Source organism: Bombus vancouverensis, chromosome 9 (assembly GCF_051014615.1).
Source record: "Bombus vancouverensis nearcticus chromosome 9, iyBomVanc1_principal, whole genome shotgun sequence".
NCBI lineage: Eukaryota > Metazoa > Arthropoda > Insecta > Hymenoptera > Apidae > Bombus > Bombus vancouverensis.
Window position 1 is genome coordinate 13032136 of NC_134919.1, and position 27954 is coordinate 13060089.

The 27954-nt window shown below is 40.7% G+C and overlaps 1 protein-coding gene across 3 annotated transcripts in view; it reads left to right on the forward strand.

The window, feature by feature from the left end:
- Nucleotides 1-27954, forward strand: part of NLG-4 (neuroligin 4) — a 261998-nt gene that overhangs the window by 135775 nt on the left and 98269 nt on the right. For all 3 annotated transcript variants that reach the window (XM_033345629.2, XM_076621322.1, XM_033345630.2), the window contains exons 5-7: nucleotides 22078-22431; nucleotides 25868-26177; nucleotides 26779-26986. In XM_033345629.2, the coding sequence (XP_033201520.1) occupies nucleotides 22078-22431; nucleotides 25868-26177; nucleotides 26779-26986 (872 nt within the window). The remainder of the gene's footprint in view (nucleotides 1-22077; nucleotides 22432-25867; nucleotides 26178-26778; nucleotides 26987-27954) is intronic.

A 27954-nucleotide genomic window follows, 5' to 3' on the forward strand; every position in this document is an offset into this window, starting at 1 on the left:
CCGGCCCCCTCCACGTAGTTCTTTCACGCGGATGCCCAGAAGAATCGCAAGAAGAGGGATAAAAATTTAAATTTTTTCCGTTATCTAGCCGCTATTTAGCTGCTATTAGCGTGTCTCGCCTGGTCTAACCGCAAGATCTTAATTCCGAAGAACCGAGAAACAAGAAAATGTTCAACCTCGGATCTCTGATCAGGGTTGATAGCGCAATGGCTTCGAAATATATAATACTTTTCACGAGAGAGAAAAAGACAGAGAGAAAGAGAGAGAATGTTTCATTTTCGAAGTTAGAAGAAAGGTTTTATCTATATAACTGTAATTGAAACTGCTGTTTAACGTATTAAGGTAAACACGATTAATAACAAAACGGACAGCGTTTCAGTAAAAGAACGGCGAGTGATAAATTTTCCACGTCAGAAGGGATTACGGTGGACTCTTTAAAAGACCCGCACGATCACCCTTTTATCCATGAGGGGACGGAGGTAATCTTTTAATGTAGCCCTGGAAAACTTTTTGTTACGAACTTCCAGTCCCTCGTTCTTCTTTCCTTGTGCGAAATCTTTTCTCGAACAGGCAACGACCATGAAACTGCCTGGAAAATCTTTCTTTTTTCTCGATTCACGTAGCCCCTTTATGTCTGGAAGCTCTATGGTCGGGGTGTATCAGTTTTTAATCAACGTCGCGTAGGTTTTTCTGCTTCTTTTTTTCATAAAATTCCACCAAATGATCGTGCTGATCTCATGGTATCGTGAATTCCGGTTGAAGTGTTTTAAAAGGAATTGCGAGGATTCGAGGGTTGGATACGTTGAGGAATTTCGAGGAAATTCCAAGAATTGGTTGGTGAATTGGCTCGTGGATAAACAACTGACTTTTAGAGACCGGAATCCAGCGAGTGTAAGGAGTTTAACGAATTACGTTCCTGTCAACGATGTCTAGTCCTTTTTCCTAGCAAATAATTACGTTTTTTCGAATTCCTCCGCCACTGACCTTGCACTAGCTCTCTTTCGTACGATTGTATCTCGATATTGTTGTACTTTTCTAGCTATTTGAACGATGTAGTACATCACTTCAACTCGAATGGCTTTTATGATTCGTTCATCCGTCTCAGTTTCAATAAATCACTTTCCACTCTTTCAAATATTCCCAAACTGACTCGAAAAAGCCAGTGGCTAGTTCGTTTTAATACACAGGGAAGGCCGGGTGCAGATTTTTACGCGGGAAATCGTACGCTGGCCCGATCGATCCGCGGCTACCATATAAAGCTAAATCCCGATACGAAGTTGGTTACGGTCGAACGGCGGACCCGGAAACGCTCTTTGGGTATCGACAAAATCGTTAGTCCTGGCGTGATCCGATTTACGACGAGCAACAAATCTCTGCCGCCGCGACCGTGCGGACGTTCTCCAGGCTTTCTCGTTGATCTAGCCCTGCGCTCGTTTCACGTTATTGCCGGTCGGTGCTCGGTAACGAGGAAACGTCGCTACGTCAACCGTTTGGGCGCTCGCACGTTTTACTTGGAACACGTGCCCGGTAATCCTTCTTTCGATCGACCTCCTGCTGTCCGTGCAGCTCGAGTAAATTAGACTTAGCTCGTTTCACCATTATTAGCTTCATCATGTTCGTTATTTGACACAGTCGTTCAAGGTAGCAATATATCGGAAAATCAAGGAATCCGGAGGTGAACCGCACGAATTTTCTCGTCGAGTCTGTGCAGATGTACGAGCGTAACTGGAAAACTGGAACGTTTTGATCGTGGACCGAATAACAAAGATCCCTTTAGTGGAAGAATCGAGGTTGGTGCACGCTTTTAATTAGGATTTCATGAGACCTTCTCTTTGACCGAAGGTTTGCTCTTCTATTGTCTCGAATTAGGGGTTTCGAGCTCTTTCCTTCGTTAACGTTCTCGTCGATGGCCCGAGAAAAGCGCTATGCTCACCCGTTGCTACCTTCGTTTTAGATTCTTCACCGAAGCTTTCTTTCGAACCCTGGTGGGACGTTTCTTGAAGCAGTGGGCGGGTTCTGAAAGAAATTGAAAGGCAAGACACATTTTCTACCCGACCTGGCATTTGATTCTGTTTCGTTCCTTCCTCTTCCACTTTCCTTTCTTTTCTCTTTTTTTTCTTTATCTTACTTGAGGTATCCTCCTACACAGTTCGTTGGATCGTGATTTTAATGCTTCTCTGCAGAGGGACGGTATTCCTGGATGTAAAGAAGGAAAACGAGCCGAAGAACTGAAGTGTAAAGCACAGGTTTAATTCGACCTAGCCCTCTGATCTTGATTTCGAATATCCCCTTTGTCAAGGCTCAACAGACCGTAACTTCCTACGTTAAACTTTTTCTTAAACCTTCTCTGAGAAGATAGCGAGAAAGAATCCTCGGTGTATACATAAATCTAACTTCTCTTTGAAAGAAACGGGAATTTTCCGAATTGTCTCCCAATAATAGTGAAAATGCTGCCGAGACGAGACAATTAAGGCTGTACAGGCAATTACAGCAAAGTTCTCGCAGAAATGTTCGAAAACTTCAGCATCCTTTCGTACCTTCAACTCTGGCTGATAAGTTCGTGGCACGGTTACTGCTGGAGGACAAAAGTAACCGTGCAAAAGAAAGCAAACGAAACAGTTCTCTCGTTTTTATACCATTGTCACGGCTTCCTTTCGATCTCTTTCTCCCCGCGAGCATGACTTCTTCTGTGCATTGTCTTTCCATGCTCCTCGTTGAAACCGAGCTTCTTCTTCCAGCCCCATGTTCTTGCTCACCTGCCTCTCAGTTGTGAACTTGTCACTTCTGCTGTTCCTTTCGCATATTGTTCCTGTTCAGAAACTTTTTACGATTTTTATAGATGTTGGCATCGAAAGATCGCGAAAGTCATAAAAAAACAGGACCGAAAATAAGACAGGGCATACCATTTCTTGTACTATATTTCAAACTCTAGGACTGGAAAATTACAAGGGCAAATCTAGAATCATTTATAAGTTTAACGCAACAAACTACTAAACTAACACATAGCCCTATAATTGTTTCTGGTTCGAGAAATACTTCCTTATCAAAAATCATTGATCGCGACTTTGAAACAGATTTGAAGTAATTTGGATCGTTCTTTTCCCAAGAGTTCCATCAACATTGATTCTCAAAAAGCTTTTATCTTGTTCACATCGGAATCCATCCCGTCTAATCTGGACCTGGTAGTTACAATGGCGCTATAAAGGGAGCAATAGGTTAACGTAAACGAAGAGATATCCCCGAGGAAAATGGGTGAAAAGCGAAGAGGAACGTTCTGAGGTTTCGTTAGTAGGACACGTGGCTCGTTTTCAGTTTCTTCGAGGTTGGACGCACTCAAGGGCGTTGAGAAGCACACGCCTGTCGTAAGGTGGCCGCTTGTATCTCAGGGTTAAGTTGAAATCAGTGTTTAGTGCTTTTAAGTCAGTCAAGTTCCCCTCGTCTTCCTTTCACCTTAGTATTTTTGCTCTTACACCGTCTATACACCGCTCGTTACCCGGCTTTATTATTCTTTATTTCCGACTGGACTCTTTCAAACCATGTCCCTAACATTTTTCGTACTTCCATCTAGCTTTGTCGCGAGAGCATTCTTTTAGATCAGGATGATTCTTTCGTTCTCTGTTTTCTGTGTCTGGCACGGTACAATGTATCATGTCAATCTGCTTTCAAATTCTTTCAGATTTAACTTGATTTAACGAATTGTCTGAGGAAACTCTGCAAACTAGATAAATCAGGAAAATCATACAAGAATATCGGAAGATAAGAAAAGAACAGATTATCTTAGAGAACCTAGGAAAATTCTATTATTCTCTAGTTCAAGAGTCACGCGTTTGTTTCTTCGAAATAAAGTTCTATTCTCCGTTTCAGCCTCTCTCGTCTGTCTCAGTTTTCATTTTCGCAACGAGCAAGTCCTACCGTTCTCGTCTTTATCATTATTCGCACTGACGCGTCTCCATGAAACTCGATCCTTTTCAGGCCATTCTTCGTCCGCATGGCTTTTTACGTCCGCTGCTCTGTCTCCTTTTCCTTCTGTCTCGTCCCCTTTCGACAGAAGTTGCATCCTCTACACCGATACGAACAAACGAATCTTTGTTTTTGACAGTTCGCCAAGCGAAGGCAAACGCGCGCGACGAGCTCGCGAGCACAACGCGTCAGTGACGACTCGACGTTCCTTCCTAAGAATGGAACAATAAGCGAGAACGAGGGTAGTCTCTGATGCGATTTACTTGGCAGAAAGAAGGAAATAGTCGCGCAATCAGACCAACGTAGCACCGATTGTCACGCTTTGATTATTGGACCGCGAGTTTCGTAAATATAACGTGATTTCTTTCTTTAACGAACTATTCAAAGATATTTTTCATTATACAAGAGGAACAATAAATTCGTGACCGCATATTATTCCACGAATTATTTCCAGACTCTTCAAAACTTCTAAAATTGTCAGGGAATCCGTGCTCTCCGGCACTTGAAAAATTCTCTTAAGTCTGCAACAGTGGATTCGTAAAATGGAACAGATTGGAAAGTATGGGATGAAAATTTAACAAAAAGAGGCTGGAAACAAACCTATTGAATTCAGCCGTGCTTTTCGCAGGGAATCGCTAGCCTTCGTGCGATACACGCGTGGAATTCAAAACGTTTTCGAATCTGAAGCGGGTCGGATTCCGGCAGAGAAAGAGTGCAGGCGCTAGATACGAATGCTTGAAACAATTATTGCAGCCCGTACAATAAACAATTGTGCCCGTAATCGAAACGGTGGTATATGCTAGGCCTCGATGAAGCGGCTCGATTGTTTGCATCGCATATCTCAAAGTTAAAACGACGGAACAAAAGCAGCGATGAGGGAGGAGAGGAAAGAAAAACGGCAGCGCGTGCGCGACATGAAAGGCAGCTGCATGGTAACGTTCTATTTTCGTACGTTTCGTCACGCATTTAGCTTCGAAACAATTAGGATACCAAAGCGGCAATCTCTGCAGATGATTACACGGAACATTATCCATCGTCTGTTTGCACAACGCAATAGTCATTCTGTTTGAAGAACGATATTAAAGAATTTTAAGTAGATATGCGCTTTTATTCAGTCTGTGTTTGCAGTAGCGCATAGCCATGCTGAGCGTAATCGTATAAAACGACGGAAAATGGTAAGAATCCTGATATGCGATCGGGAAAATAAGCCAAGTAGGCTGTAATTCCGGATTAACACCCTCCAGATCCCTGGGCCAGATGACTCGATTATGAACTCGCAAGTATTCCGCGGATTATCAGTGTAATGCAAGCTGGTCCAACTAGCAATACGCTTATGGAAAGCCGCAGAGTCTTGCCTCTCCAAGCTGGTATTACATTCAAGACAGCAAATTGCTACGTATGCTTGTCGAACTTCAACCGAGATGTACCGAAATGTGCTGACGGACAATCGGTTTCCAGTTGAGTTTTGTCGAGAAGGTAACGTTTGCGAGTGGAGAAACTCTCTTCTGATATGAAATTTGCGCCTAATTTGCGTACATATGAATTATTTACGAAGAAATTACGCTTTCCATGTATGTAAACGAGGAAACGAAAAACACGTGGAGATTAAACAGGTATGAAACTGTTGCAGCCAACTATTTAATAATGTAAAGTAAAACAGTTCGATATTTTATTTGTGTATTCAGTGTTACGTAATATCTGATCCATATCCCATGGAGAGAAGCGACGCGGAGAATTCCGTAATTGTGAAATATCCAGCGCTACGTTAATTTCTTTCGAGAAATTGATCTCGGACAACTTGAAACAGAAGATTATCCGTAATTCTATTTGCGTCTTATATTAAACAAAATTAAACGGAATACGCGAAATAAAATTGCAAGCAGGATACAACATGATGAATGAAATGCAAAAAGCACCGATGGATAATTTACCGAGGGAAAAGAGAGATGAGTTTTAAACGAGCGGGAATAAATCTCATTCTGTTTTTCTCGGTGTTTTTGTACGTGTGGATAATTGCCGCCATGAATGCCCGATGGCTTAAAATTAATGGCATTCCAGTTAAGTAAAATCTGACATAATTTCTCTCCTACAATTATTTCTCTTCGTCTTCGGTTCGGTTGCGAAACTTTATAACTTCGCTGACTTTCGCGCGACAATAAAGCAAAAATTGAATCATAACTATTTTGCGTAATAGAATGACGGAATAAAAGTTTCGAAATTTAAGAGAAAGTCAAGTCATACGGATCTTTGCAGACACGTTTTGTATTAACGATTGTTTAATTCTTTAAATATTGTTGACCAGTTGCAGAGGCAAACACAGCTATTACACTTTCATTTACATTTCAGGTGGACACGATCGTAATTGAAATGTGTTCGTTATCGAGCGTTTCACCGATTTACTGAGATATGTTATGGCTCGCGTTAATCAAATATCGGGTTCTATGGCGTCGTAGTTAGGGAAATTCTGTCGATGGAGTCGAAGGATATAGTTCGCAGCGGCGTGAATTCGATGCTTTCATCGTCACAAGGATAATCGAATAAAATTGAGAAATTGATCAACCTCTACTCTTCGAAACGATTTCTCTGCGTCGAAGAAACTCAGACAATATCGCTTTCTTTAACCACAATAAAGTACATTGTATATGCGGAAACGTACTTTGTCACGATCAGAATATGTTGAGGTTATTAAATGTATAAACAGAGAAACGAGTGGATAAATTGTAAGGTAGACAATATACTTTTATACAGAAGTGTAAGTAGAAGTAGGAATATAATTTGAGCTGGTCCAGATCCGCACGCTAGCAGTGTTATCCTATAACTGAAAACCCCGAAGCCGTCGTCGCCTGTCAATTATCTATGGTCTGCCTTCGTCCCAGTCTTTTGTCTATACGCTGTCGATGACTTCAGTGCTTGAGAAAACTAAAAAGGCCAGATATAGAGTTTTCTTAGAAGTGGTGGCCACTTTAACAGAATATATACTGATGAAACACGTGTCTTCGGAACTTTGATCAAAGGAATTCAGTCGAATTTTAGTCCACAAAGATAATGGACAATCGTGAACGATGAGACTTTCTACGAAATACGAAAAGGGAGAATCGGAAATGGAAGAAAGAAGCCTCGATAAATAATTCAGTAATCAATTTACAGAACTTTCCCGGTACAAATTTGCATTCGTTGGCTGGTCCGCTGATTTCATTTCGCGCCACGGCTGTTTTGATTGCGAGCGCCACTTTTTATTCGCGGCTGTCGTCTCGTTGCCCCTATTTATTTGCTGCAGCCCTCGATTGCCAACGCCTGGACGGACTGCTTCGTCTTATTTGCCATTCTGCGCACGAAACTCTCTCTTTCTCTCGCTGTCGCTCTGTCTTGTCGCGTTTTTGCCTGTAATTCGCCTTGACCAAAGGAATTTTTCAGCGTCTGCCCGCTGGAATTGCTCGCTAGGAAGTTTTGGACAAGCGCGTTTAACGAGCTCCGTTGGCTGTCACACGGTTTCAGCGGCCCTTGCGCTTTGCCCAGGCCCGTTTGACCAGTGGCAAGTTATACTACTGAAACGTTGGACGAAGTGTTACTAATGACTTCTGGATGAATGTTTTTTCTCAGCTTAATTTTTACGCGCTTAATGCGCAATTCTATGCGTATAGAAAGCTATTCACTCTTGCAATATTTAATTTATTTACTTATATAATATTCAGAACGTCGAGATACGTTGATGAGCAAATTATTTCCAAATATTTCAAGCCGAAAAAGAATGCATGCCGTAAAAGGGGAGAACATGTCACCCCATCATCGCAATAACATATTTACGGGTCTCGAGGGCGAGGCGTTAGGTGATAAAACCTTCTCATGTGCCATCTCTTTGCATGTGCATGATCTCGTCTGAAACTCATAAATCGTATATATCTATAGGTATATGTGTTATATTCTCCTCATAAAATGGTACGTTGCACCCGGTGAAGAATCGGGAATCGTCCAAATTCGAACGTTTATGGTATTATTTTATGCACAATTGCATTACGCGAACACCATGTGGTCAAAATTTCGTCAAAATTTCTCATGAAATCGCGAGGAGAAATGCAGAGACGTAATACGTCGCGTACTTGGCGGGACCGATAATTACTTTTAACTCCATTAACACTGTAACGTCGATGTTACAATAAAGCAAAGCCAAGCTAACGCTATTTCCCATGCTATGTTCCGATGGAGTTTGCGGTGTCGATCGAGAAAGTACATGCCGCCAACCGTGTAATTTCGTGAAACTTATTCCATCTTTTATGTCAGAAATAAATATCTTCGTTCCATCGATTGTCTTTGTCTCGCTAACCATTAATCTATCTATTCTTTTGATTTCTACGAAAGATTAGCTAACATCGGTCCACAGGAGATTATCGTTTCGATCGATTCCTTTTTAGTCTCTGACCGTTAATGCTTCTACATTTCTCTTTTTTCCGGTTGATTTAGATCCGAAACAAAAGCTTTCGACTCGCATTAAGCCCTGTGACCAGCGAGCTCTGCCGTACTCGCACGTTTTAATTATTCCGCTCGGCCTTTATTCTCAGCCATTATCAATTTTCTGTCGATGAATCAATTCCAACGTTGCTTTCGTCGAATTATTCTTGGACGCGATTCGTTACGATACAGAATGGAACAGCCTTGTCACGCGTACCCATGTACATATATACGTTTCCAACAATATCTGTCAAAACTTTGTACCTCGTAGCTGAAAAAGTAGAATGGATTGTACCGCACTATCGAGTGATCGTAGATTGAAATCAAATAATTTGAAACAGATCGTACATGGAAATATTATTTTAAAATACGTCTGCAATTTTAGTTCTCGTTTTCTTCTTATTCTTTCTTATTCTCTTATTTTCTTGGCAAACAGAAACTTATTTGCATGAAAATTTTTGTATACTCGAGACGTATATAAGCATATATGCATTGCTCCGTATATTTTTATGCAGTTTGCATTCATTACAGTATCGTGTGATTTTAGATGACACTTTTTTAAAAGAAACACACACACACATATTAAAAATTGCAACTGAAGAAGGCAAGGGAACTTTCTAGAGAAAATGTTATTTAGAAATACTTGACCACTTCGTCAAACGTTTGACGTTCCAATCGAAACTTTTGACCGATACTGTATAACGTCATATTTGCAATTGTTTGTTTCAATACGAGCAAGGATTAGTTTAATTAATATTTGCTCGTTATTGGTTCTCGTTGCATCGCTTTTATTCGACGACTTTTTCTGTTGGCGAACGTTTGTACGTTCGTCACCCTCGCTGAATCTCCTCGTAATGAATATTAAAGCTTTGTGCGCGTTTCAGGTTAAATAGCGATTATCTCTTTCCGGTGAGGGTATGAACGAAACGCTTTTAATCTTACTTCGTACTCTTCTTTATCTCTTTACATTTCGTGTCTCTTGTCTCTATAGCGAATGAAAGTTCATTCACATTCCAGAATTTTCGCAATAACTTAAAACATTTTATGAAGCAAATGAATAACGCCTTTGTGGATGGATCATTACGTAACAATTTCTATTTTGCGTGATTTATATATCTACTTTGACGTCAAATATTCACATGCAAATTATATTCATTATAAATTGATCATCTTCTATAACGAAAAGATTATTCAGCATCCTGTTAAAAAGAGAGAGAATTATCATAGACTACGAAAACAAGATACCTTCTGCCATCGTAATCTAAACTGTAGCAAACCAGTCGAACACTCGATTTGTTGACCAGCAAGCTCTTTGGTGAACCACGTACAACAACGAAGAAGTAGCAGTTTCGCTTGTCTAGCCTGGCAGAGATATAGTAGCTTCTGTTTGAAGTCACACTCGACAATCTTTCCGCCATAATTCCATTTTATCGTGGAGAAAGGACGAGGCAGGAAGAGAGCAGTCGAAGCATCGTCCTGGTTGGCTAACAGGAGACTTCCAGCGAACCTCTGTAAGCAAAGAATTGTCTGAAAGCTCAACAATACTCGATCTTATCGCGTCCCTCTTTCTATCGAAAGAACGGCTACGAGAAGAACACTCTAGCGGTTTTCCTTTGGAGCGGGCGGTTTTCCTTTTTTCAGCACGATTGTCCTCATGCCATTGGACATTGATTTTTTCGCGATTATAAAAAATATACGTAGAGACTCGAGTACTTTGAGTAAAATGTTTTTGAGAAACGACGAACGTACTTCTTCCGCGAAGTTTATTGATAAGTTTCTGCTGTAACAATAAAATTAATTGTATCGTAAAGCTAGGTATAAGAGAACTGTTTTAGGAAGCTAACAAGGCCGGCTTTTGGTCCCGACGTCGAAGTCTGGCATTGTGTTAATACGAGTATAATCAATTCTGGTCATCTACATCGATCTTGACTAATTAACTTTGGAATAGTCGACTAGGTGCAGTTCGAGAGTCGAGTAAAATTCGAAATCGATTTTGCGAGGTCGATTAGGAATTAATTACCAACCTTGTACTATGTGGGGGCCATTTTCTATTGTACCGTGTATTTTAATGAGCCGTACGTACTTGCGCTGCGGAAATTGTTCATAACCCACTTTTTGTTCTTTAATTGAACCTTCAGAACCAAAAGACCGGACCAATTTATCCACCATTCTCTACACGTCACGTTAATGAAATCTGAACATGAAAAAGATTCAAAGACAATTATTCTTATTCTATTCATTAAATAGTCAAAGGGGTGTATATCGTCTAAGGTTGACACGAAGAAGGCATTTGTTTTATGACAGCCTAAAACGATGAAGAACACGAGCAGTATTTTCCCTTCGCGCCCACGTCAGTACGTGACGCTTTTAGTTAAGACCTTGACGAGGTTAAGTCTCCTATAAAACCAGCGGCAAGGTGGTTTTCTAAGCTGGAGACGCAAGTTGTGTGCTTTAGCGATCCTTGTTCTCCTTCGCTGTCCCTCGTCGTCGTTTCTTCCCAAATTTCGTTCTCTCTCTCTGCCGCATTTCTTCCTTAGCACGCAGAAGAAATAACGTGAAAGTGTTTCAAACACACAGGGCGGCTTGAAGCGAGGAAGGCTGGTATTGCCTGGTGATTTATCGAAATTGCTCGCAGTTCCAAAGTGAATTACAGTCGAAGCACGCAGTTTTCGAATAATTCTGCCGTGCATTTTCTTGCAGCGCTGTGTTCAGAAAAATCGCCTTCAAAACTTTAGTTATTCATCCATATTATTCGTGATATATGGGTGGAATGACAAAGCAACAAGAGATTCTGCGTTTATTTAACACCTACTATAGTTATGCTGATAACTATAGTCACCATGGTGCAATGTGGTAATTTAAGCTATCCAGATTAGATGGAACGTATCTAAACTGTAATTACAAAGTTAATTAAAATCGACCACACATCTTAACACACTCAGCGATCGTAGTTTAAGCTCAAAGATGACGAGAATAACTTAATCTCTACGACGTTGAAACCATCGAATTGTTAATCTCGTATACAAATATATATTAACAGCGGACACTGCTGGCGTTGCTCTTCTACTATCGAAGACTGAAGAATGATGTCATTCGTCGATTTGTATTAAGATATATACATATATAGACGTAATCTCGTTTGCAAACGCAATTTTCAAGCACGAAACTTTTACCTGGATTAAAAGGAACTCGTACGCGAGGCGTTTGCCAATAAGTGGACTTGAAAGTCATAAAAATAACCAATCGAATGTGCATAGAAAGTCCATAACAGTGGAACAGAGAGAAACGCGACCACTTTGAGCAAAAAAAATTTAACAAACCGCTGACCGGACGATAAATCGATATCCACACCTTGCCCATTTTTTTGTCTACCTTTTGAGTGTTCTCTTGGAGGTGCAGTTTCGCGGTTTCATGGCATTGAAAGTCAGCTAATTGATTTATCGTCCACGATGTTACCGTGCGATATCTCTGTGAGTATGAGCGGGCGCACATTCCTGCATCTATAGGAAACGCATCGATGCCTGAACGGTTACCGAGTAATCGAGCATAAAAACGTAACAATCCGATGGAATTGAACTTCTATTGGAATTACGACTGTTGCCTGACGCTCCCATGGGTGCGTTCCTTTTAGAAAAAAAAAAAAAGAAAAAAAGAAGTTACAGCAGACAATTTACACCGCGAGAACGAATCTTGCCAGCCCACCATCTGATGCCCAGTTATTGCGCCACGGCTTTAATAAAATGTCACGTGGGAAATTCTCGTTGACCATTCGATTTCATATTTTGTTTTCAAGTTCCTTCAAAAGACTTTAATTTAAAAATGCTGTGAAATCTTCCAGTCGCATTATCAAGGAGAAAAAAAAATCGAACATCCGAACTTTATTTCGTACTTCAGCCTTCGCTGCTTCCGTCTGTATCTCGAAAATTAATCACCGACTATTGAAAATTATGCTATAACAATGTCTGACGATATCGAGGTATAGGAAGATCGGGGCCTCGGAGCACAAAAGAATCCTATTACTTGAGCTATCATTATCTTACTTCAGCATGCTCTCGAAGAAAAAGCCTTTCATCTAGTCATTACTTATTGAACACTCTTTTCTCCTACGTACCTGTCAAAACCTTCCAACGATAAGAAAATCGAAGATTCATGCTTATAAAAAGCAGCGCTTCCTGTCCCCATCAAAATTCACGACCACGATTTACAAACATTCGCGAAATTGCTTAATGACAAGGAAAACCGAAGAAACTTGTAATTAGAAGTGGATTATTAGCCAAACTCTGTTTAATCCTAGCGCGTGAACACGCTGAATCACCGATTCTCGTCGCTCGTTGCAACGCGGAACGCTACGAATCAAGAGGAGAACGGCTTAACTCGCTTAAACACAGAGAAACGAAGTTGAGAGGAGGCAGCACGAGCACGCCTCCAGCGGATTCGGGCCGATGGCCGCCTTACGGCTCGCTCTGCGGGACATTTAACGAGCGAAGAGAGGCGCACGTAGCGGTTAGGCGGATTCGGATTTAGCCAGCTGCGGCGTTCCACGCGCATAAGCCCGGCCAAGCCTGAGGTTTGGCACTCGAAACGTGCCTTGGCAATCCGGCCACCCGTGTGCGTTCCTTTCGTTTCATTGTCACAGCGAAACTTTCCTCGTTCGCGTTTCAACATTTCTGTTCTTGAATTTTTACGAAACACTGCTGTTTTAACCCTTTATTATTTTATCGTTTCTTTAAAAGGACCACGAGTTTCTCTGCGCAATTGTTAAAGTTAAACGAGGTACAATAGAATTTTCTAGTGCGAATTCTCAACCACCTTTGTTCTCCAACGATACAAAGGATATTGTAAAAGAAACATTGATGATTCGATAATACTGGTAGTTGATAATATTAACTTCCTTTAAACACTATAGCTCGTGTATTTGATATTGCACGCAAGAATACCGTGATCGATTAAGAGTTTTACATCGTTTTACATCAGATCAACTATTTTAATTTACGTTCGTCGTCATCGTACAGAGCCTAAAGTTTTCTTTTTCGAACCAAGACGTTTTGTAGTTTTATTTTCCAAGTTTCCTTTCCCGAGTATTGTTCGCATTCGTATCGTTGAAACACGATTTAAAAAATTTGGAACGTCCGCTGACATCGAAACTGCGATGCTGAGTAAAGTAGTTAGCAACGATAGTTCTCCGAAGAAGAAGGCATCAGCCAGTATACAAGTGTTGAACAAAGTTAAACAAAGTATCAAGAAATTCACCGGAAGCGGTGCTTTCGACAGAGTGCAACCAGTGGGATACATGGAGGGCGAAACAATTGACAATTGCCAGAAGGTGTGTTTTCCGAGTTTGCGGAATAAATTTTAGTGAGGGGAGCATTAGAAACAACAGACTAGTTAGATAGATTTGTATGTAACCAGCTGCGACTTCTCACGCGTGTAAGATTCGACGCAGACGTAGTTGAGATCGAACACTCTCAGTTTGTCTCAGATATGCAAGTTCTGTTGCATAATATTGTCCAATTTTATATTGTCAACATACATACTGAATCTGAACGTGCAAATTTTCTTCCAAGTTACCAAATATATGGAGATTCGTAGATGAAAATGAATGAAACGAAAGAACAAGCTCATAGCCTTTTTATCCCTCGGTAATGTTTTAAAACGAATTTCGAACGCCTTGATCGATCACAAATCCAATTTTTTCGATCGAGTCATTTTTTCTTCAATTATCCGTAAAACGTGTTCGACCAGACACGAACCTGTAAATATTTAATCGCATTATCCGTATTTCCATATTACTAGAAGCCTGTTATCTAACTATCGTTACCCACACGAGCACGCACTTTAATTGGCATCGTCCCGCGGTACCGATGAACAATTTAATAATCGAAAGCGTTGTAACAGAAAAGCTGTCTGTTACAGATATCGATGCGTGATCGCGTGTATCATCAATAGCCATTCGCTGCCTTCAGGCCAAGTCACTAACCGCTCGTTCTCTTTGTGCGATCGTTTTTTGCCAATGCTCCGCTTTCGAAACGAAAATATCTCGTGATTAAAATACCTGTGAAAATATTTTACGCGTAATTGTGATTCAATGGTTAAATTAAAAGCTAAGACCGAATTATTTTTGGACGAAACCGGGTAAAAGCTCGTATAAATAAAAGAGAAGAGAGACACGTAGAGAGGCAAATAGATAGCGGAAATATAACGTGGATTTGTGCATCGGTGTAGCTTCAATTAAATTTCGAACGATTCCAATATCCGCTACGGCTGCTGGCAAGAGGAAAAAGAAAAGAAAGGCGGGCGTGCGAGAGAAAATAAAGAAAGCACGACGAAGCCGAAACAATTTAGCGGGGCAAACGGCCATTGGTTCCTGCCATTAAACGATTTTCGATTACGCACGTACGTACGAATATGGCCCGGTGTTGGTGCATAACGGATGCATGTAATTACGAATCGAGCTTTACGACTTGCTTAACTTAAATTACGCGACCTCGATTAAGTGAGACTCTGCCTGGTCGCGGTCGGCTTGCCAAGTTTCACCCCTTTGGTAAACCACACTGTCGGCCCTGTATCAAAAACTGATCGTTTATAGTACGTTTTTGTTTCGCGTCCTTTGACATATCTGTTGCAGCTGAAAATGCTTTAACGGGTCTAGTAAAAAGCAAGTGAACCAATTAATAACTGACAAAATGGTTATTCTTATATGTATAATAGCATTCTTTTTCATTGGAATAATTCTATCATCGATAATTTGAACATACCCAAATTAAACGGGTCTTTTATTCCTTTCTTGCAAAGTAAGGTAATCGTTCCATTCATCCGCCAAGTATAGCGGATATCTGTTAGCGAAAGTTCGCCATTTACGATGCGGATCGATTTCGATTATCTTCGAAAGATGCAGGATGCAAATAGCTCCACGAGAGATATGTACAAGATAGGAGGGTTGGCCGTTTAGTCGTGCAGATACTTGTACAAGATTTCTCTGTATATGACCCTATGTGTACGTACATATTCAGATAGCAAAATATAGTTTATATATTCAGGTTTAATACCTTCCGTAATCAAAATAATAATCTTGGGGCTACTAAGAGACTCCCAGAAATACTTAAGATTTCAATTAACCCGATCAAATGAACCCAATTTTTAATTTGCAACGAAATGGTTTAATTTCGTATTGAAACACGCAAAGCGACTTCGAAACGTCTCGGTAAAACGTTCATCTATTCGTTAATTAATTTAACTTTGCCCGCCTTAACTCAAGCGCTGCACAAAGGTAATTGTAAATTTTGCAAACATCTACTTCACAGAATGTTTAACTAACTCACACACTTTGAAACGCGTCAAAGTGCTCAGACTATTGTTCGCTCTGACTCAATTCTCTATCTACCTACGTCTGTAGCTGGAACAACGATCTCGCTTTAACTCAATCCAACCACGAAGCACCTTCTCCGAGTAAATCGTCATTCCACCAAAAACAGATTAATTTTATCGGTGCTCGCGTTCCTGGTTATGCGCAGGAGCAAGCGTGCGAAACCTGATGCTCGAACAGGGCGTGTAAATACGTGTAACTCCGTGTACATAGTTTCAAGGAGGTTGATTTCGAGGAAGTAAGGGAATTCAAAGGGAAGAGGACAGACAGAGCGAAGCGCATCGATTCGGGCCAGCATCCAATCAAGGATAAAGACACTATGGAGACGATGTCTCGCCCGATTGCTACCGTATGCAGACATTGTTGTAGTTCCGTGCAAATGAGAAATTAAACTGCCCTGTATGGAAGCTGCTTTTTTACCTCCTTAATGTCTACTGCAAAAGAGGTTGAAGAGATTCGAGTAAAATTCGTACAAGTCCCTTCTGACAAAAATTTCTTGAATTTTTCGCTATTATATCCTTTTATTGTTTGATAACTTGGGCAAATTACAACGTATCCTAGTTTCGTTCTGCCTACTTTTATTTATCTGCAGTAAAATCAGAGCTTCTATTGTAATATTAATTATAATTAGGTAAAATATCACGTTCTGCGTATAGAACACGAACACCTAGCAATCGATTCAACGATATTGTTCAAATACCAACGAGATATTAGTTCGATATTAATTAGCTGCGTAGAGATACATCAACGATACAACAATTGAAATGAAACGTAAATCCAAAATCCAGTTAATTAGTATACTGATCAAATCTATATTTCTCTAAATACGAGGTGGATATGCGTAACGAAGGACGAGAGAAACTAGAAAGATTAAAATAAATCAACTAACTCGACAGCGAGGCATGAAGCAAAGCGATAAAAAGAAAGTTAGCAAAGTGGAAGAGGCGAAATCCGGCCGGCGACAACCGAGGCCAACCGTGTACGTGCCAGAGAATAGTTCGCGAAAGTCGCAGCGCGAGCACACGCCTAAGTTCGCCTGATCCCCGCGCGAATGCATAGGCATAACGTAAATCCATGTTTACTATGCTAATACCGGCGAACTTGCCGGCTGAAAGGACTCCGTGAAACGTCTCATCAAATATGCAACACTACTTGCCTGCGACCGGGCCAAAGAAGAGCGACTAGAGAACGGAAGATAGAGAACGAAAGAAGAAGAAGAAGCTGGTGCTTTTGATGGAGTCCGTTGGACCGGAAGCATGGCTGGGCGTTCCTGGCCGTCTCGCAAGCTGCCGAGCTACTTCAGTTAGCAAATTTCTTTACGACCAGGAAATATTTCTTTCAAGCTCTGTTCCCCGCGGGCCTCGTTCCTGGCAGTTTATCCATCGAATGAAGAAGAAACCGTTTTGTAACAAGAATGTCTTGCCCAGCTATGTTTGAAGATTAAAGGGTTTAGCTGAAATGAAAGTGTCGACACCCAATACAAGGTAATTGATCAAAAGTTAAACTTTCACAAAATATGTAATAGACTTAAACGACGTTTTTTAATCGCAGTTAAACTGCGATCGCGTAACCACGAAAAAGGATAATCGCACTATCCTTGTTACGTAACAGAGGACTGCGTCAAATCTAAATTAAATGCAAATATCTCAGAAAATACCGAAGAATTCAAACTAATATCTTCGTTCTTCCATGTCTTATCCGTGTTACATCGTCTTTGTATTATGCTGCTTCACTAAAATAAGAATTTCTCACTTGTTTCATTTCTCGCTCGGTTATTCTGTAACGAAGACACGCTATAGCTAAGAACCAGAAGAAAGAAAGCAACGATGAAAGTTGACCATTCCACAAAGATTCTAACAAACGTGGAACAAAAGACAGGAGGCAATCCGAACGAAAGAAACCGTCGAAAACGTCGAATGGGATCGCGTGTGTAAGACGAGTCACTCGAATGGCGTCGTTCAAAGGCAACCGAACGTATTTTGGAGGCCTCGAACGACCTGCCCACACGTTCGTTTGTCCCTGTGTCTACGCGGCCCGTGAAAACCGCTTTTAACTCGTCCCAGTTTTCGGACTTTCGCGGAGGAAGAACGAAATCCAGAGGACGTCCGGCGTCCGGCGTCCGGAATGAAGCGAAACTCGGAATGGCTTTTTGCGGTTCCGTAGGTGGCAAGATGAAAGGCGAGTTATTTGTCTTTTGTCAGTGGACGACAAAGGCCAGTTAGGAAAGCTCGGTTCTGTCTTCCCACACGATCCCGTGGTTCTCTTCTTCCAATGAAACCCTTCGTCTTTTTCTTTTTTCTTCCCTTCGGTCCCTTGTGTAATGGTTATCAATGAGCCAGGTTACCCACAGCAAGATACTGTTCTTTAACTATCTGACCTGACAGAGTAACAGAAAGAGATTAATGGATATGGGCTTAGAGGAGACAGATAGTCGGATAGGGGGACCACATTTCATTCGCATCGAATCAGAAACAATCTCCACAAATTTGTCGCCTTCAGAAAATTAATTCAATATCGAAGAGATAACAGCGATTTGTAAAGAAATCAACAGTTCTCCTTTAGTAATCGAAGTCCAAACGGAAGAGTACTTTGAAGTGCATACAAATGTGAAAAAATGTGCAAGTTGCATTAATAAACTGGATGTTTATACGAGATGTGCGTCAACTATTGCGAAAAAACCCGGCTAAACGCCTCTCGGCAACTCCGCTTTTCGGAACGAAGTACTTACTTGATTAAGATCCTGGGATAATTTCAGAAACGGTAGAAATACGGCACGAGAGATGGGAGGAGACGATCGGCGGGGATGTGGCGAGGAAAAGGAAAAAGTTCTGCAGAAACGAGTTAAGGAGTTTGTACGAGTGCGATGAGAAAGTAATGGAAGGAAAATCTGCCGGAAATGAAACGGGCCGATGCTCCAGAATGTGAACAATGCGGGATAGGATGAAAGTAAACATCGTGGAGAATTGTTTCTCGATGTTGTTCGAGCTTTTTACGCGACTGCGTGTATCTCTGTAGATCTCCGGCGCTTCGGTTTTGTGGTCCAACTTTAAGTAGATCTGTCTGTAGATAGTCAGACAGCTGAATTAGGAATGTCGGATATTTCGTGGTTTTATGATTGAATTTAAACAAAACTTTAGTAATGTCGTGAAAAATAGAACAGGGCAAAACTATTCAATTATAAATACAAAAAAAATTAGCTAATCACAAAAATATATCCCCCCAAAAATTATTGCAGAAACCATTAAACACCAAATTGTTCCAAGAAATATTACTTCTCTCTAGTTCCTCGCTACGTACTTACTTTTCATCGTCAAATTTTATCGACACGCGGTCCTCAAGGGTTAACAGGCTTTAAATCCACCCTTAACGCTCAAAATATTCCTACGAATCTCCGGAATCCCTTCGAAAAGGCGAGTAACCAGATTTGCGCTGGGAACAGTGAAGGGGTCGCTACTTAAGCGCAGCCAGCAATTTAATTTCACTGGGACAGAGTAGAGGGTGGAACTAGAGAAGGGGTTGGACGCGGGCCACCGCATTATTGCACTGGCCGCAACACAATGCACCCGCGGACCGCTTTTTCGACGTAGCCTGTGCGTGCATCACGGGTATTCGAGGCTAAACCGAGCGTCATCCCCTTTGAGCCAGCTCTCGCGAGAATTGCGACGCGGTTTATTGGCTGACTGCGTGCCATTAAACGGGCGGAATTCGGTAGAGGAAACCGACACGCGACAGCTTTCGAATTAAAAAAAAACCTCGGACATGATTGTGTGTCAAAAGGGACCGAGGAAAAAGATAACCAATCGCAAAGGTTCGAGAAAAGGATCGCAGTTATTAAAAATCAACTGATCGCGGTTGGTAGAGGAAGATTGATGTTTTTTTAATTCATCTGCTTTGTCTAAAAGGGACGAGATCGATAATTATGAATTTTACAGCGAGGTCCAAGCGTTAGGCCTTTCTGATTACAATTCCACGGGTTCTAGATTTCATTACGCAGACCCTTTCTAATTTTTTTTATCGTCGTCGTTCTTTTCCTTCGGTCCTTCATAAAAGCTTTCAAGCTCCGGGTTTCGGTAATATATAACAGTACGTCGCTAGAAATGAGTCTTAAGAATAATTAAAGCTGAAAGATAACAGAGGGAAGAAGTCGGTTAAAGTTAACGAAATAGTATCTGGAAGAACTTGTTGGAGTGAAGAAACGAAGGGAGCGGAGGAGCTAGGTATGATTGGAACAGACTGAAAAAAGTTACTGAGATATTCACTTTTCTCTTGCGACGTAATACACGTTTCTATTTATAGAATATCAGATAAATATAGCTACGCGATATTACCGAAGGAAATGTGGGGAGGCAGAAAAGAGTGTAATGTGTTCAATAACTGGTGTTTGTTCATAGGAAACGGAAAATTTGACGGGTGGTGAATTTACATCTTTCGCCTCGGTGACGGAGAGGTATTAAAAATAGGAATGCCAAATGAAAATTGCAACCTTGGTTTCTCATTTCGCCTGGTGGCAATTTATTCAACGCTCGAGTATTCATGTAGCAAAAGCCAATCTTCGTGTCTAGAATACCTTAAATTATACAGCATCAATATTTCAGAAAATTACTCGGGTACTCGCATAAAATAAATTGGCATTAATTATAGAACAGAGCAAAATGGAAATGAAAATACATTAAACTAGCAATCTTTGGGTTAAAATTAAAGCCCTTCACGGTTATTCAAGCGCTCGGAGCGACGAACTGTCCCAGACTTTATATTTTCTGAAGCGTGAGTCGAAGACCGAGACTTGAATCCCTTTTGCCAACCATCCCTGTCTCGTCTCGGCTCTGCAAGCCTCTCTTTAGCCCTGGCTGCAACTTTTCTATAGGACCAGACATACGGTCAACATCGGTCTTTGTTTCGACGAGGGTCGTTCACGTGCTGCTTTCTTTAACGCTTCCTTCCTTGCCCGTTTCTCGTGGACGTTGATATTGTCGCTCGAATAGGGGTCGGTGTTCCGCGATAGGATATAGGCGAACCACTGGAATTCTTCCTTTTCGATAAAATCGATCAAAGGTCGAGCTTATACAACATCGAAATATGTACCGTGTTAATTTAAACGGTATTTGGTAGTTCATGCTGTATTGACCACCACGATTCTGGTAATTTCATCGTTGGCTAAATAGTCAGTGCATATTGCAGGAAAATGTGATTGCTGATGAACGCAAATATTGAATAGTTACGAGCGAGATTAGAGGAGCTAATCTTTACGATTGACTCGCACTACTGTCATTTTGCTCTGCTACAATTTACAATAGCCACACAATTAAATCGTACTGTCAACTGTATTTTGTCTCAAAGAAATCACGATAGATGCAATTTTCCTTCTTACTGATCTTCGCATCCCAATTACAATCCTCTACAAATATCGAATCAACTACGAATTTCTGCAATATAGAAGAACGATCGAGTGACTCCCGCAGTTCCCTGCGGGTTTGCATCCAATCACGAGACGCGTTCCAGTAAAACATTCCAGCTCTAATCAAAAGTCTGCCGCTTGTGCTAGCCAACGCGTTTTCTCGTTACATTCTGTCGGCCAAGCGCGTTTCACGCGATCCCGCGTACGAATCGACACATGTCGCAGTTCACGGTGCCTAGAGCGCGGCCAGCTGTCATACAGAAGCACGCGACAATAGCAAAGAAGCATTAGCGGGCCATCATTTCCGCTGGAACGTTTCGTCACGCCCAGCATTCTCTGTCGCAAGGTTAATTTTCCCAGTGTCGCGTCTCTCTCTTTTTCTCTCTCTCTCTCTCTCTCTCTCTCTCTTTCTCTTCTCTTTCTCTTCTCTTTCTCTTCTCTTCTCTTCTCTGGCGTAACCGTAAATCGCTGACAGACTTCGCTGTGAACAATGCCATCATACTTCTATCCCCTTTCAACCCTCCGATTCTCTCCACTCTTCGTTGCGTCCTTCGTTGCTCGGGGCTGTACCTTCAGCCAGACGAGACGACGATAAGGGAACAAAGGCTGCGACGGACCTTGAACGGAACGAGAGTTCAGAGTTGCCTGCAACGTTTTCCTTCGACGATTGTTTGCCAAACATCGACTGACGGCACACTGTTAATATTTTAGTCGCTACGTCGCGTCGATGTCGGTTATCGGATTCGACGCGTGCTATGGTATATTGCATGAATAAAGATGAAAGGGAGAGATTATTCTCGGGTAAAAGAAGATCTCTAAGCTGGCTCGGAGATATCTCTATTTCTCATTTGGATATCTTTTACACATTTTTTTATATGGAAGGAAACGATAAAAGATACGTTTCTGTACACAGGCATGGCAGACAATAGTAGAAAGCATCCGGTAGTGCTGTATATCCACGGGGAGAGCTACGACTGGGGCAGCGGAAATCCGTACGATGGCAGTGTACTAGCCAGCTACACGGACCAAGTGATCGTAACGATGAACTACCGGTTGGGCGTGCTTGGTTTTCTCAACGCCAACATGGCGCCTCAGACCAAGGCGAGGGTCGCGAATTATGGCTTGATGGATCAGATCGCGGCGCTTCAGTGGGTCAAAGAGCACATTGCTCTGTTTGGCGGCGATCCCAACAACGTGACGCTGATGGGTCAAGGGACTGGGGCCGCCTGTGTTCATTTTCTCGCCATCAGCCCGACGGTCATGCGTGGTGAGTAATCTTTTTCTCTCTGTCGACAATATGCTCCGTGTTTCTGGCGTATAAATCATTCAAATAAACGATTGATTCACAATGTAACGCTTCATAAACCGTCTTTAATATCTCACTAAGTTTTCAACCACAGGCGAAACGAATTATATAGAATGAATTCTGAAGAAATTCTCTCTAAAACTGAAAGATCAATAAAAAAATCAGGCTTACCAAGAATACGTTTAATTTCGCCGTTCCTCTCTCCCTTATTCTCAAGTTTGAAGTTTATTCGATCGATTGTGACTTTCGCCAAGTAATCTCAACGAATCTCAACGAACTTGGAGAAGTTCGCGCGTAACACGATAAAAGTCCAGTTTCTCATTCTACGTTACTAAAGGCATGAAACCATTTTTACATCTTCCTTACGGTTTTTCTCGGTTCGATTAAATTCTGTACACCGTTGTCTCGTTCATAATTTTGTTTGCACGCGCCGATTGTGCCGAAACAATTAACCAGAGCTACGATGTTCTGGTCGAATGTGCGCAAAGAGTAAAGAAAAATCGTTATGCCATAAATAACGAGACGGCGACGGTCGCGAAGCCTCTTCTTTTTCAATGGGGGAATCCAATACTTCTCGGTGATTCCTTCGATCTTGGAACGAACCGCTAACGAGACTCTCGAGAAGAATTCAGAAGGAAACGAGCTTATGTGTGTCGAACTGGTTTCTGATCGACGTTGAAGCTCGGACGTTTCTCAAGATGCAATTCCAAAGATCGATTGCTTCTTGCTCCTCTTGTTCGTAATACTCAACACGCCCAAGAGAAAAATGTAGAAATAAAGTTGATATCGATTTATATTACTTAGAAATAATTTTGATAGAAGTTTCCGAGTTGTTAGAATACCAGATGTAAGTAACGCGACACGGTTGTCTGATCCATGGCAGACTTATACTACTTAAATCTTTCAATAACCGTTTCTATCGAAATGCGGGTAAAAAATTTTGGTTCTCCGCCATATCGTAAGGAGTTTTATATCCTAAACATTCACAAATAATCTCTTATAAAATTCGAATAACAGATATGAAATATATGAATAACTTTTGTATTCTTCTAAATCTTCTAAAATTACATATTAAGAGAATAGAATATAACAGAGTATACGAATCTTTGATGGCTCAATGTTACGTTTCGATGGTTCGACTGTTAGTTGGCACCGAGTTATCCAGGGTTTACAATCTTATCGGATCGCTCGTCTGTTTTTTTTCATCCTTAATTCTTCACATATCTCCGAGAAATTCTTCCCTTATCTTTGCCAACCACCTGTATCATTCTTGAAGAGGAGAGTGTCGAAGATAAGATAATTTTCATCAGAGAAACTGAAGCATTCTCCACGCCAAAACAGGGTGGAAAAGGGACAAGAAACGGTAGATTATAGAAACGAATAATCTGGGAAGCAATGTGCAAAAATTCTAAAAAAACTTTTGCGATTGTCAATTTACAAGAGAGTGTAAAAATGCTGGAATATAAATGATACAGCTATCAATATCATTTGTTTCCCCTTTTATCTTCGTTCTAGTAGTTTTCACGTGGTTCCATTAACTGTTAACGGTCCTTCCTCGACCAACGATGAAACGAGAAATGGTTACACGGGATAAAGCGTAATAGGCTGAAAAGTAGAAAACGATGGAAGGAGAAATTCTCGCGATATTATGCGCGTGAAATATCGTTCTTCTTCCCCAGTGGTCACGGGTATTCTCACGTGCTATTGGAAAATACTTCCTGCTTTTATGAGGCCGCGGAACGTCCACGATCTGGCTCTGTGTTTCTTTGGGTTCGTTTTTCCATCTCGTCTTTTTTCCAACGAACGTTCCAGCCTGTCAGACTGGAATTTCTCGCTTAGCCTTGCCGATTCCCGACCGATATTGCTCCGACGGTTACGTCGATGGGGCTTCCCGAATACAGGCCGCCGGAAATTGCTGGTATAAATCTGTCTTGATAAATTGTCGGTCTCGAAGATGGCCAGCAGAAGGCGTATAATTGAGGCAATGGCTTTAGAAGTTAACGAAACAGCTTTGTTCTTGCAATTGGATCGTTGTAGATGGGTAGAAGGTTTGTAATCTTACATTCTTCTGAAGTCATACATTGGTTGTCTAATCGTGTCGTTTGCTATCGTTTAGATCGAAATCGGAGCGATAAAGGCATTCTATTCTCGATTGAAATGTTTTAAACACAGAGCATCTATTTATCCATTTCGTTTAGTGTTACACAAATTACAGGAACACAAATATATTATACATAAACGATTCTTTTACCAATAGTGTATTTTCTTCGGAAATTTCTATAGCCTTTTGCATTCGAAACCGAGACGAGAACGGAATGGTAGCTCAATTATCCTTGCTACGTGACAGTCGTCGATAAGTACAACCAGCGCAACGCGCTTGTTATTCGTACGATATCGTTCTTTCTGATGTAATTTCCATCTCCTTTGTTCCAGACTGTAACAAGTTTCCTCCTTAACGCCGATCTCCGTGGCGCGTCTACAAAAAAGGCTCGTTGTAATTTATAGTTCCGTGCCCTATATCGGCACTCTACATCCTTACGATATAATAGCAATTTTGTCATTATCTAAGTTTCTTTACCTCGATATCGTTCTTTTCTAAATTAATTTTCCATGTACTGTTCGTGTAACAAGGTTCGGGAAAATTAACGAATTCCAGTAAATCAACGCAACATTTATTGCGAAGTTTTTCTAGACGTTATTAGTTCCTAAAAGGATTAATTTAGAGCCACAGGTATTAACCTAAAATTTGAAAGATTCGATAAATTAAAGTTGTCTCTTCGAATAGACACTTTGAAAACGTTTCCTAGATATCCCAGGCTATAAAGAAAGATCAAAGCATCTCACGGCTATTTCTTGTTACAACTTGATTTCTTTTCGCCTGGAAAAGTAGACTTTCAAAGGGTAGACGGCAAGAGAAATGTTGCCCCGTTGTTTTTCATGGTAGAAGAAAAAGCAGAAACGAGCTTCTCTTCGAAAATGTTCTCTTTTTCTAGAATTTTCTTTCCCGTAGCCGTGGTTAGAATGTGCTCGTTTAATATATATACGATCGTCTGGGGAAAGCGCCATTCCTTCGATTATTTTCAATATTTCTCTCACAGAGATGCTAAAAACAGGAGACACAAAGAAAAGATATGCTCCACTTCCAAATGGAGCTAAAAGAAATTTTTCTCTATAAAAAGACTTCCATAGAATTTATCGAGACGTCAAAGATTGTCATTGAATAGTAATTACGTTAAAAGATATTAAAGGGTTGAATAAGCGTTAAAAAATAATAATAATACATTTTTTTATCTTATCAAAAATTTGTATTCAATTTCTCGAATGGTTTTTGTATTATATAATAGTTTCTTATATACTGCAGCATCATTAAACGAACATATTAAATTTCTGTATATAGGTTTATTCAAGAGAGCTATCCTATTATCAGGCAGCGCTTTGTCGTCGTGGGCAGTTGTCGACGATCCTGTTTCTTACGCTTTGAGACTTGCCAGGGCAGTTAATTGCTCGATCCCCGAGGATCTGCTCAAAGACAACGAACTAATTGTTGACTGTCTCCGAGACCGAAGCCTAGAAGAGCTGATGCTGGTTGATATTCAACCACCGACATTTTTGAGTGCATTTGGACCCAGCGTGGACGGTGTAGTCATCAAGGCAGACTTTCAAAAAGATTTGCTGTCCTACATGGGTCCGGAGTTCCAAGGATTCGGGTAGGAAACAATTATTCTCTTTTGAAAGCAAAAAAATAACATATTTGCAAAGATTTTACATTATTATAAAATTACAATATTTTTCCCCGTTTTACCAACATTCTCAAAATTTTTTAATGGATATTAATTAATAATGAACATCTTATCATTTTTTATTTGACCAACTTCTGGAAGAACTTGTACCAGAGTACCGATAATATATTTCAATTATGAGAAGGACGAACGTCTTCGTTTTTCATCTCAGAATTTTATCAACGTCCCCCTTCATTAAATGTAAAGCAGATGTGAAACCAGCTAAGTTCACCGTAGACATTAGAGTACGATTCATTAACGCGATTGTAAATGACCCAGGCTAGTACTACAAAGTCCATTAGCATATTCGATGTCTAACAGTTGGAACAGTGTCGCAAGGCGTTCGGTGCAACTTTTTTCCTTTTTGCGAACGTTGGACGTAACGATGAACGGAACTCTTTACGTCGGATCGTAATGTTATTAAAAATGACGTCGCTAAAACACATAAATGTTAACACACGTAACTAAATACAACGAAGGAAAAGATAAAAGAGGTACATAGAAGGTACATAAATTCATTTTGTTGCAGGCCACTGCCGAAGAAAGCCGAACACGGTGCTCCGATCACGAGTAATAACAAATACGATTTGTTATTTGGCGTAACTACCAGCGAAGCACTATGGAAATTCGCGGAGAAGGACGTACAACAAGGGTTCGAGGGTGAGAGGAGAGACAGGATCATTAGGACATACGTGAGGAACGCGTACGTGTATCATCTCACGGAAATATTTTACACGGTACGTGGATTTTAATAGTTAAACCGACTGTGATAAATCAATTCAAGATTACATGGTGGAAGAATAAATTCGTTTTTCTTGATTGAATTTTAAAATCGCTTTTAAAAATTGAGAAATCTGGCTTGTATTTATCTCCTGTTTTCTACAATTATAATGGTTTATTTGAAATTCGTACTCGCCTAAATTACTTAAAGGTATTTCTTCTTCTAATCGCATGATAATCGACTTATTCATTAATCGTCCTATTATTATAATTACACTTCAAATTCAGTGATAAAAAAGTAAGGATAAAAAGACCTATAGACAAGGTCGTAACAATTTTGCATACGCGATTAAGCGTTTAACGGTTCGTGATCGTTCATTTTTCATATATTCCGATAAGCCAACGATTCCGAAGATTATTTCACGGCCATTTCGCGTGTATTTTCATAGCGCTCTCTGGGAATAATTCGTTGCACATTCGTGGCGAAACTACCATCCAGCCCTGTCCAAAAAGTATATCGCGTACACTTGTCTGATTATTCGTAATCATAAATTGTTATCCACTTACGGGTGGTGTGCTAACTGTGCGACGAAATTCCGTATCGAGCGATGTGAGGGCTCGAGACAAATTTTAGCGTGGAAAATTCCAGCACGTCGCTATATTTATGGTTTTGTGAAAATATTGATGGTAAATATCTCTGTTGAAAAATTTGATCTTTTTTTAGTCTATTTCACGTTTCAAGCCAAATTTTTGTAAATTCAATCGTCGAACGAATCAACACGTTGAAAATTATACGATGCAAAATATGGTTCCAATATGGAAAAATAATACATGTTGAAGGGAAATGTTTCTGTTACTATAGAAGCGTTTCTAAACTGGTCCAGCTGAATTTGTGATATTTGTGAAAATAACAAAAAGGATTGGGTTTCCTCCGAAAAACATCGCGTTGCACTGCTGTAACAAAAAAAGAAAAGAATACTATCCA